Below are 11,575 nucleotides of genomic sequence, written 5' to 3'. Positions count from 1 at the left end.
AGCGTCCCCCTCTGCTCAGGGTCCCCCTCTGGTCAGCGTCCCCCTCTTCTCAGGGTCCCCCTCTGGTCAGGGTCCCCCTCTGGTCAGCGTCCCCCTCTGCTCAGGGTCGCCCTCTGGTCAGGATCCCCCCTCTTCTCAGGGTCCCCCTCTGGTCAGCGTCCCCCTCTGCTCAGGGTCCCCCTCTGGTCAGGGTCCCCCTCTGCTCAGGGTCGCCGCTCTGGTCAGGGTCCCCCTCTGGTCAGGGCCCCCCTCCTCAGGGTCGCCCCTCTCGGGCAAGCCGCGTCTGCCCTTGGCTTCGTTCCTGCCTGGAGAGGAGGGAGCGAGGGGCCCCGAGAGGCCGCCCCGTGTGTCTGGCGCTGTCGGCCGCTCGTTGTTCAGCCGCTCCTAAGTGTTTAGAGCAGCCGAGCGCTGAGCTGCCGCCCTTCTCCCTGAGTTTAACCGTTGACGAGACAGGCCAGCGGCAGCAGCGCAGAAAGGCCCAGGGCTGGGTTTCCCAGCAGTGCTGGTGCCGCTGAGGCCGGAGGCCAAAGGGAGCGGGGAGAGTCTAGGCCTGTGTGAGGGCCCCTGGGCCAGAAACAGGCCCTCAGGGGCTGGGGCAGGCGTGAGGGGAGAGGAAGCTGAGGCTGCATCTGTTAAGGAGTCTGGGCTTTAAAATAAAGGGGGCAAAGATCTGATGGGATTATGCAGAGGCCTAACACCATCAAATTTTCATTTAAAAGTGGGGAGAGGAGCAGAGGTGGCTCAAGCGGTTGAGCACCCACCTCCCACACAGGAGATTCTGGTTCAGTTCCAGTGCCTCCTGAAAAAAACAAAACACAATTTTGTGTGATCTCTGTGTCGTTTTTGGAAAAGACAACTGAAAAAAAAAAACACATTTGAGGCAAAAAAAAAAAAAGCAAAACAAATGGGAAAACTAGGTCGGGTAGCCTGTAAGGCTCCCTGGTTGAGCACGGCTTCCCACATAGGAGTCGGGGTCAATCTCGGGCCCAGCTCCTAAGGAATAATGAGTTGGGGGAGGGGCAGGGTTCCTCACTGAAACAGTGGGGCAGGCCTGGGTGCAGGGCCCTCCTCTGCTCACCTGGCGCTCTCTCCCCTCCTCCCCAGGCCGCAGAGGCCAGCGCTGGACGGTGCAGACCTGCCTGACATGCGGGCGCAGCCAGCGCTTCCTCAACGACCCCGGGCACCTCCTGTGGGGAGACCGGCCTGAGGCCCAGCTGGGCGGCCAGGCGGGTGAGAGGCCGCGGGCGCAGGGCGGGAGCTGCCGGGGCCGCGGCTGCGTGGGCTTCTGACGGCTGCTCTGCTCCTCAGGCCCTGCAGCCCCTCAGCCCCCGCCGCCCGCGGCGCCCCCCAGTCGAGACCCCCGTCCTGAGGAGCAGGAAGCCCCGCCTCGGAGTCCCAGCCAGCAGTGACGGCCCGTCTTCCACCAAGTGAAGCTGGACCCGGCTCGCTTTGTGTGATGCCTTCTGTGGGGCTGGGGGCCTGGGGCTCCCGTTCCTGTTTCCGTCCCTATTTCTCTCCCTTGACTTGATCCCTGTCCTCCCACCAGGCAGTGACATCCTGCTTTCTGTAGCCCACTGGCCCCTCCACGCAGCCCCGGTCTCCAGGACTCAGGGTCCACTGTCCCATTTGGAACGCAGGGTCCAGAATTGTCTGCAAGGTTCTGAGTCTCTTGGGGCGTTCATGTGGGTCGCCCTGACCCCTGGCTGCACCCCACAGAGAGCTGCTGATTTTAAAGGAGGGGCTGTGAAGATGGGTCTCTGCTCCTCCAGGCCAGCCTCAGCGTTTCTCCAAAACATTCTGAGGGAAATGGTGCAAACCTGAAGTGACCAAGTCAGAGAAAGGGCACTGGCAGATGGTACACAAGTGTGCATCACAGGCAAACTCAGGGTTTCCTGGAGAATCCATAAACAAGGAAAGTTGTTTTCTGTGAAATCCCTAGAAAGCCTACCCAGGGATAGAAGTCTCAGACTGACCTCTTTGCTAGCTGGCTGCTGGTCAGTTTTCCCCAACAGGTGTACCAACAGAATTCGCCATTCCAGAATGCAGTTTTCTCTCTTCCTTTCTCTCTCTTTTTAAAGGTTTATTTTATTTATTTCTCTCCCCTTCTCCCCCATTGTCTGTTCTGTGTGTCCACTTGCATTCTTGTCATGCGGGAGTAGGAAACTGTCACTTTTTGTTGTTGCATCACCTTGCTGTGTCAGCTCTCCGTGTGTGCACTGCCACTCCTGGGCGGACTGCTCTTTTTTCGTGCAGGGTGGCTTTCCTTGAGGGGTACACTCCTTGCACGTGGGGCTCCCCTACGCGGTGGACATCCCTGCGGGACACGGCACTCGTGCGCGGCAGCACTGCGCGTGGACCAGCTCACCACACGGATCAGGAGGCCCTGGGGGTCTAAACTCTGCATCCTCCGTATGGTAGGCGGACGCTCCACCAGTTGAGCCAGAAGGAAGCTTCCCTCTTCCCTTTATCTTTTAAATCCCTTGATGCAGTTGTCTATTGCATAAAAATGACTCGTAACATGGCTTAAAACAAGGATTTAGGGGGGAATCGGACTTGGCCCAGTGGATAGGGCGTGCATCTACCACACGGGAGGTCCGTGGTTCAAACCCTGGGCCTCCTTGACCCGTGTGGAGCTGGCCCATGCACAGTGCTGAGGCGTGCAAGGAGTGCCCTGCCACGCAGGGGTGTCCCCGTGTAGAGGGAGCCCCATGTGCAAGGAGTGCACCCCGTAAGGAGAGCTGCCCAGCACAAAAGGAAGTGCAGGCTGCCGAGGAATGGTGCCACCCAGGAATGGCACCACACACGCGGAGAGTTGACACAGCAAGATGACGCAACAAAAAGAAACACAGATTCCTGTACCACTGACAACAACAAACAGACAAAGAAGAAGACGCAGCAAATAGACACAGAAGGGGGGGGAGAATAATAACATAAATCTTTTAAAAAATAAAATAAGGATTTAGGATTCTGGCGGGGCCTGACCAGTGCTGCTCTGTCCCGCAGCAGCTGCTCGCTCACCGCCTCCCATGGAGCGTTGCCGCACCGCTGGTGTGGAGGTTCCACAGCGCAGCAGTCTCAGGGAGAGTGGGCTTACGTGGCTTCTGGCTCCCACAGAGCATTCGGAGGACAAGCCGCAGTGCGCGTCCCCACTCGTTAGTGTCCCCTGGGACACACGGGGAGAGGCTACGATGGCATGGACACAGGGCCACTGACACAAAACTACTGCGCCTTGACTTGGCCTGCCCCGGACTCCCTTGTGTGGAAAGTAAACACTGCACATGACTGAGCATCTGCAAGTGGCCTCTGCTGGCTTACTTCTGGGACAGGCTCACCTGCGTGACCATGGAGCCAGCAGGTGACTGTCTCCAGGTGGCCTCTGCTGGCTTACTTCTGGGACAGGCTCACCTGCGTGACCGCAGAGCCAGCAAGCACCTTGCCTGGAAGTGCCCCCCCGCCTCGAGGCCCCTCGCGCTGTGGCTCGCGTCTTCCTCCTGCGTCCCACTTCCGCTGGCTGAGTACGTCGGCTTCCTGCGCTGCGTCTGGCTCTCGGCCCAGTCTGTTGTGGGCACGGCCGTGGCTGAGTGTCCACGGGGGGCAGCAGTGGTGGAACTTCGCGTTGTGAGTCCTTGGCTCAGTCATGAAGCGACTCCTCCCTCTCCGCGAGACCGTGGGAATCACTGCTTTCGCTGAGAGGCAGCTGGACGAGCCTGCAGCGCAGGTCACCTGGACTTGACCGTCAGGACACGTTCCTCGAGATCTGAAGAGCCGACCCTGCGCTCCCCCAGAGCTCCATCCTTTTCACGTTTACTCACTGTGCCTTGGCAGTTGTCAACACACGCAAAAGCAGATTTCTTGTGCCCAAGACGAAAAGAAACCAAGACCCTAGGATCCAGCTTTCTCTGGTTTCTCTAAACAGTTTAGTGATGCAGAAGCAGGGCCTTTTCAGGACTAGAAAACATGAGGGAGCGGGTGCGGCTCAGTGCTTGAGCACCGGCTTCCCGCACACGAGGTCCCAGTTTCAATCCCTGGCCCTGGTACCAAAAAAACAAACAAAAAACATGAAAGGAGAGGGAAGAAACTGAGGTCATTCTAATCAAATCAGGAAAACGAAGCCTTCTAATAGCCACAGAAATCAAGATTGAGTAATTCCCCCATTCTTACATGTTTAGCACTTTTCAGAACTGGTACCAATCACTATCGTGGTTAGCCGGAAAGACTGAGAGACTGTACATCTGAATTCAGAAGGAATTTGAAAATGACTTAGGTTGGGAAGCAGATGTGGCTCGAGTGATTGAGCTCCCACCTACCACATGGGAGCTGCTGGGTTCGATTCCCAGTCCCTCCTAAAAAAGATGAGCCAGACAGCAGCTGATACATCGGGCAGGCGCGGCGAGCTGACTCAAACAAGATGACGCAACAGGAGAGACAAGAAGGAAAACATAATAAGAGGCACAACAAAGCAGAGAGCAGAGGTGGCACAAGCAAGTAGACCCCTCCCTCCCACATGGGGGGTTCCAGGTTCTGTTCCCAGTGCCGCCTAAAAAGAAGACCAGCACACAACAGACACAGCAAATGCAAACGAGGGGGTAGGGAGAAATAATTCTTTTTAAAAATGGCAGATTCTGAACAAAAGAAATAATCCTGGTTTTTCTACCGCACATAGTTGAAATTGTCAAATGAGGTAATATATGTGGAAGAACCTTGAAAATTGGTTATTAGGATATGTTCATAGAGTGTAGGTAATCATAATATTTTGGGGAAAATAATAAGCGGCAAAAAGAATAGAAAAGACAGGTCCTGGATGTCAGAGAATCTGAGTTATTGTCCGGCAGTATGTATTTGTGAAATGAGGCAGTTTGATTATATTCTTTTCCTAAAGTTCCTTCCAACTCTGGCGACCAACAGATGTAGTTATCCAGTTTTGCCATGAAATGTCAAAGATCCAGGTTTCTTCCAGACCTCAGCTGTCACCCCATAAATACTTTCTGAGGGTCTGCCCTGGGGCAGGGCCTTGCTCCTGCACAAGAGGTATGCAGCGGTGGACACAAGCTCTGGGGGAGACGAGGGAAAAACAATGTACAACCAATAGCCTATGTCATATATGAGGCTAAATAGTCTGGGGAAAAGGGGTGCAGGAGCATGTGGGTAGTGGATTACAATTTGAAATAGAGCAGTGAGGTAAGCCACCCAAGAAGGTGCTTTCTCCATACTCACAGGTGAGCTCCACAGACACTTCCCTGCCCACAGGTGAGCTCCACAGGTGCTTCCCTACAGGACAGCAGCCTCTGTGTGCCTGCCCACAGGTGAGCTCCACAGGTACTTCCCTGCCCACAGGTGAGCTCCACAGTTGCTTCCCTGCCCAGGGATGGGCTCCACAGACACTTCCCTGCCCAGGGATGGGCTCCACAGACACTTCCCTGTCCACAGGTAGCTCCACAGGTGCTTCCCACAGGACAGCAGCCTCTGTGTGCCTGCCCACAGGTGAGCTCCACAGGTACTTCCCTGCCCACAGGTGAGCTCCACAGACACTTCCCTGCCCACAGGTGAGCTCCACAGGTGCTTCCCTGCCCAGGGCTGGGCTCCACAGGCGCTTCCCTGCCCACAGGTGAGCTCCACAGGTGCTACCCTGCCCACAGGTGAGCTCCACAGACACTTCCCTGCCCACAGGTGAGCTCCACAGGTGCTTCCCTGCCCAGGCTGGGCTCCACAGGCACTTCCCTGCCCACAGGTGAGCTCCACAGACACTTCCCTGTCCACAGGTGAGCTCCACAGGTGCTTCCCTGCCCACAACTGGGCTCCACAGGCGCTTCCCTGCCCGCAGGTGTGCTCCACAGGTGCTTCCCTACAGGCTCCTCCGTGTCCAGCTGAAGTGTTCAGGGGGTGAGCTCCCCTCTTCATGGCGGGCGGTGGCTCTGCCTCCACCAAGGCTCCTGAGCGTGGAATCCCTGGTGTGGGAAGAGGTCCAGGTGCTGCGGGATGCATGGAGGGTGGAAAGTGAGGACAGAGGTGGGTTCCTGGAGCCGGGGTCAGCCTGGAGCTTTATCTGCTACATTGCTGGCACCTGGGTTAACTTGATATGTGGGTGACTATAAATGACATCTTTCACCCCATTCCCTTATAGTCTGTGATGGGGCCCCCTTCAGGAGAAGTTAATGGAAAAGAATAAACACTACAGAAAATGAATGAAACCTAAGTCAATTTTTACAAAAGAGAAAACAAATGCATAAACCTTAGCTACGCTAACAAAGAGATCAGGCTCAAATTACTAGAGTGAGACTTGAAATCGGAGCAGTACTGCCAACCTTACAGAAATAAAAGGAGCATATCGAACAATACGGGTAACTGAACGACAACACATTAGCTAGCTCAGGGGAACTGAGCGCGTTCTTAGAAAGACACACACTGCACATCCAACCCCAGTGAAACAGAAATCAGGGTAGACCGTCAAGCAAGGTGCTTTTTCCGGGCAAATTCCACCAAACGTAAAAAGAAAAATGAGTCGTTCGCAAACTCTCCCTTAAGACAGAAGAGAAGCGAACACATCCCAACCCATTCGATAAGATTGGTCTTACCTGACATCAAAACTGTGAAGGGACAGGGGGAGGAGGGGGGAATAAAATAAATCTTTAAAGAGAAAACTATGTGAGGGGGATGCTGAGTGCAGTGGTCGGGGAGGAGGTCCCCGTGCTGTACAGCAAGGCCCACGGTGCCTGCGCCACTGCAGCAGTGAGCACTCCTCCTCCCGGCTGGTGCTCCTCCATGGCTTGTGCTCCTTCTCCTGGGCTGGTGCTCCTCCTGACTGGTGCTTCCCCCGACTGGTGCTCCTCCCCGACTGCTGCTCCTCCTGGCTGGGGCTCCTGGCTAGTGCTCCTCCTGTCTGGGGCTCCTCCTGGCTGGGGCTCCTCCTGGCTGGGCTGGGGCTCCTCTTGGCTGGGGCTCCTCCTGGCTAGTGCTCCTCCTGGCTAGTGCTCCTCCTGGCTGGGGCTCCTCCTGGCTGGGGCTTCTCCCGGCTGGTGCTCCTCCCGGCTGGGGCTCCTCCTGGCTAGTGCCCCTCCTGGCTGGGGCTCCTCCTGGCTGGGCTGATGCGCCTCCTGGCTGGGCTAGTGCTCCTCCTGGCTGGGCTGATGCTCCTCCTGGCTGGGCTAGTGCCCCTCCTGGCTGGGCTGGGGCTCCTCCTGGCTAGTGCTCCTCCTGGTTAGTGCTCCTCCTGGCTGGGCTAATGCTCCTCCTGGCTGGGCTAGTGCCCCTCCTGGCTGGGCTGGTGCTCCTCCTGGCTGGGCTGGGGCTCCTCCTGGCTGGGCTGGGGCTCCTCCTGGCTGGGCTAGTGCTCCTCCTGGCTGGGCTGGGGCTCCTCCTGGCTGGGCTGGAGCTCCTCCTGGCTGGGCTGGGGCTCCTCCTGGCTGGGCTAGTGCTCCTCCTGGCTGGAGCTCCTCCTGGCTGGGCTGGTGCTCCTCCCTGGCTGGGGCTCCTCCCTGGCTGGGGCTCCTCCTGGCTGGGGCTTCTCCTGGCTGGGGCTCCTCCTGGCTGGGGCTCCTCCTGGCTAGTGCCCCTCCTGGCTGGGGCTCCTCCTGGCTGGGCTGATGCTCCTCCTGGCTGGGCTAGTGCTCCTCCTGGCTGGGCTGGAGCTCCTCCTGGCTGGGCTAGTGCTCCTCCCCGACTGCTGCTCCTCCTGGCTGGGCTAGTGCTCCTCCTGGCTGGGCTGGAGCTCCTCCTGGCTGGAGCTCCTCCTGGCTGGGCTGGTGCTCCTCCCTGGCTGGGGCTCCTCCTGGCTGGGGCTCCTCCTGGCTGGGGCTCCTCCTGGCTAGTGCCCCTCCTGGCTGGGGCTCCTCCTGGCTGGGCTGATGCTCCTCCTGGCTGGGCTAGTGCTCCTCCTGGCTGGGCTAGTGCTCCTCCTGGCTGGGCTGGAGCTCCTCCTGGCTGGGCTAGTGCTCCTCCTGGCTGGAGCTCCTCCTGGCTGGGCTGGAGCTCCTCCCGGCTGGAGCTCCTCCTGGCTGGGCTAGTGCTCCTCCTGACTGGGGCTCCTCCCGGCTGGGCTGGGGCTCCTCCCGGCTGGTGCTCCTCCCTGGCTGGGGCTCCTCCTGGCTGGGGCTCCTCCTGGCTGGGGCTTCTCCTGGCTGGGGCTCCTCCTGGCTGGGGCTCCTCCTGGCTAGTGCCCCTCCTGGCTAGTGCTCCTCCTGGCTGGGCTGATGCTCCTCCTGGCTGGGCTAGTGCTCCTCCTGGCTGGGCTGATGCTCCTCCTGGCTGGGCTAGTGCTCCTCCTGGCTGGGCTGATGCTCCTCCTGGCTGGGCTAGTGCTCCTCCTGGCTGGGCTGATGCTCCTCCTGGCTGGGCTAGTGCTCCTCCTGGCTGGAGCTCCTCCTGGCTGGGCTAGTGCTCCTCCTGGCTGGGGCTCCTCCTGGCTGGGCTGGAGCTCCTCCTGGCTGGGCTAGTGCTCCTCCTGGCTGGGCTAGTGCTCCTCCTGGCTGGAGCTCCTCCTGGCTGGGCTAGTGCTCCTCCTGGCAGGGGCTCCTCCTGGCTGGGCTGGAGCTCCTCCCGGCTGGAGCTCCTCCTGGCTGGGGCTCCTCCTGGCTGGGGCTCCTCCTGGCTGGGCTGGGGCTCCTCCCGGCTGCTGCTCCTCCTGGCTGGGGCTCCTCCTGGCTGGGGCTCCTCCTGGCTGGGCTGGGGCTCCTCCCGGCTGCTGCTCCTCCCTGGCTGGGGCTCCTCCCTGGCTGCTGCTCCTCCCTCTTGGCTCCGTGGCTGCTGTGCTCTCGTGGGGCTGGGCCCAGCGTGGCCGCTACCAGCGCTTTCTGCTCAGCTCCGGCCTCCAGCGCTGAGGGGCCCCAACCATCCTGCGCCTCCCACTGCTGAGCTCAGGCTGTCGTGGCTGCACACACAGTGTTTTGCATTTATTTTGGGAATGAACTTACCTGAGGAGCTTCCCTGGTTCCAGGACCAGGTGCCTTTTAATGAGAGAAAAGTACCCGAGATTGTCAGGGCCTCCCTTGCCTCATAGTAAATACCCAAGGACCCTCAGTGCTTCCTGTGCTTGGGCTAGAATTCCTTTCGTGCTGTGTATGACTAGTGCCAATTAGCCAACTGCGGGGAGCAGAAAGCCTGATGACCTCAACTGCTCTCTGGAACACAGGCTCCGCAGCAGGGCCTTCTCCTGGCTCTGGTTGGGTCGCTGGGTGTCGTAGCTGCTGCCAGGTTTAGATGGGCTTGTTTGGTGTCACCGCCTGGGGGGCCACACTGAAATGGGGTCGGGAGGGGCCTTAGTGAGGGAGCGTTCCTGGAAACCACGTGGCCAGGCCTTGCCTTTCAGACACTTTGGAGCAAGCCCATGGAAGGAGGGTGTCCTAAAATGCCTTCCTTTGCTATTGCTTCCCGAGTCGGAACGGAAGTGTCTCTGTGCACCGAGGCTGAGTGCTCACCCAAAGCAGAGCTGGGGAGAACGCGGGTGGTTCCTGTGACATCAGCGGTGGGGCCCGTCCCAGTGGAAGGGCAGGTGATCTCCAGCCTCAGACCAGCGTCTCACCTGTCCCTGCCTCCACCTCAGATGACTTCATCCACGTCCTTTGAAAGCCAGAAATCAGTGCTGCCAATAATGGCATTTTTCATTCAAAGAGGAGAGGCTTTTATCCTTCTTGAAAATGTGTTTAAGTGTTACTGTTTTTGAAAGCAGATGTATTATTCAGTTCTTGGAGAATTTTAAAAAGGAGATTTCAGTAAAATATGTGTCACTGCTAATTTTTAAACATTTATTATGCAAATTGCTTTAAAGTAAAAAACTCAAATGCTTCTGTTTTACCGTTTTGTTTATTTCAAAAGCATTCTGGGGAAGCAGATGTGGCTCAAGCAATTGGGCTCCCGTCTACCATATGGGAGGTCCAGGGTTTGATACCCAGGGCCTCCTGGTGAAGGCGAGCTGGCCCGTGTGGCGAGCTGGCCCATGCAGAGTGCTGCCCCGTGCAGGAGTGCTCACCCACAGAGAGCTGGCACAGCAAGATGACACAGCCCAAAGACACACAGAGGAGAGACAACAAGAGACGCAGCAGACCAGGGGCTGAGGTGGCGCAAGAGAATGATCGCCTCTCTCCCACTCCAGAAGATCCCAGGATCAGTTCCCAGAGCCGTCTATCAAGAACACAAGCAGACACAGAAGAACACACAGTGAATGGACACAGAGCAGACAACATAGGGAGGGGGAGAAATCAGTAAATAAAAATCTTTAAAATATGCGTTCTGTTTATGAATAGTGTCTCATTCACTGAATAGAAAATTTTCTTGGAGGATACTATATATATTTTTTTAATGTTTTCAGTGACTCAGTAACATCGGGGGTGTTCCACTTTAAACACACACACCTGTATCTCCTCCAGGTAAACTGAGGTGGGCTATGAATGACACATGGGGAGAACGGGGCACATCAGGACAGAGAGCACCCCTCGTGCGTCCGCTCTCTCACGCTCTCCTCATTTCCCCTCCATCCTCCGCAGCAGCAGTACCTGAAGCGACGCCCACATGCCCTGCTCCCGGCCCTGGCCTGCCCCTGCCCCTGAGCAGGCAGCGGTGTTTCCTCCTCTGTAGGTAGAGGGCAGAGACATTCCGCCTTGCTGTGTTGCGAGCGACTAGATGAGCACACTCTCTGGTCCACGCGCTTTTGGGCACACCCAAAAGATGGAGCGCGGGCACTGAGCCCAATGTCTCCAGCCCGCCTCACCCTCCTCCCCTGAGCCCTCCCCCTATCAGCTATGCTGTAAGCCAAACCGCTACATAAACGCTGCAACTTCCTCAATACAGCAGCCGTGCGCCATGAACCCGTCTCGGAGTCGGTCTGTCTCCGTCGTCCTTACGCCAACGAGCTCCTTGTTCAGCAAGTGGTGCCCGGACGGGCCCGTTGCAGCCGCCGCTCCTGCCGTCTCCGACTCGGGTAAGGGACCCTTGCCGCGGGTGACCCACCCTCCTGCGCTCCGACTCCGCAGGCCCGAGCCCTGCGCGCTCGCCTGGCAAGTGGGCACATTGAAGTAGCAGGAAAGGCACTTAGCAGGGCTGGGCATGACAGTCCGCTTTAGTCCCTGGCTCTCCCCCGCTCTCCGGGACCCTCAGACCTGGGCTAAGCTGCTAGAGCGCCTGCGCGCTGCGGAGGTTCGTGAGAACAGCACGTTTCCTCTCGCCTTCTCCCTGCGCCCCTAGCTGCTCACGCCTTCCGGGGGCCGCGGGAAAGGAACCAGCCCCTACCGCTGGGGAATAGAAGGCCTGCAGACTGCTCCCCAGCAGCGCCGCGCCCCCTCCGCCGCCGGACCCCCGCCCTACGGCGCCCCCTCCCTCCCGGGGTTGCGGCGGGGCAGGCGGCGGCCAGGGTCCGGGGTCCGGAGTCCCCCGCAGGGTCCCGCGCGCCCCACGGGGGGCGAATCCCGGGGAGGCCAGCGCGGCAGCAACTGCGGACGCGCCGGGCCCTTCCCGTAAGTGGCCCCGGCCGCGGCGGGCGCTGGGGCGGCTCCCGGAGAGCCCGGCAGGCGCCGGCGCGGACGCGCGCGCTCGCGGGTGGGGGGGGATGCACGCGGGGGCGCGGGAGAATCCTCCCTCTCCGCCCCCC

At 58.9% G+C, this 11,575-nt stretch overlaps 1 protein-coding gene across 1 annotated transcript; it reads left to right on the top strand.

Moving 5' to 3' along the window:
* The first annotated feature begins 141 nt into the window (after window positions 1-141).
* LOC101428558 (uncharacterized) lies at window positions 142-10,215 on the top strand. The gene is made up of 3 exons (XM_058292770.2): window positions 142-1,230; window positions 1,309-1,427; window positions 3,004-10,215. Exon 3 carries the CDS (start codon window positions 7,220-7,222, stop codon window positions 8,369-8,371), a length of 1,152 nt encoding a protein of 383 aa, XP_058148753.1. The 5' UTR covers window positions 142-1,230; window positions 1,309-1,427; window positions 3,004-7,219; the 3' UTR covers window positions 8,372-10,215.
* Window positions 10,216-11,575: the final 1,360 nt, after the last annotated feature.

This window comes from Dasypus novemcinctus, unplaced genomic scaffold (assembly GCF_030445035.2).
Source record: "Dasypus novemcinctus isolate mDasNov1 unplaced genomic scaffold, mDasNov1.1.hap2 scaffold_285, whole genome shotgun sequence".
NCBI classification, from domain to species: Eukaryota; Metazoa; Chordata; class Mammalia; order Cingulata; family Dasypodidae; genus Dasypus; species Dasypus novemcinctus.
The sequence above is the reverse complement of the archived record's forward strand: the minus strand, read 5'-3'. Positions and strand labels throughout refer to the sequence as shown.

Coding starts and splice junctions, on each gene's coding strand:
- LOC101428558 (XM_058292770.2), top strand. CDS start 7,220: ATGCTCCTCCTGGCTGGGCTAGTGCCCCTCCTGGCTGGGCTGGTGCTC.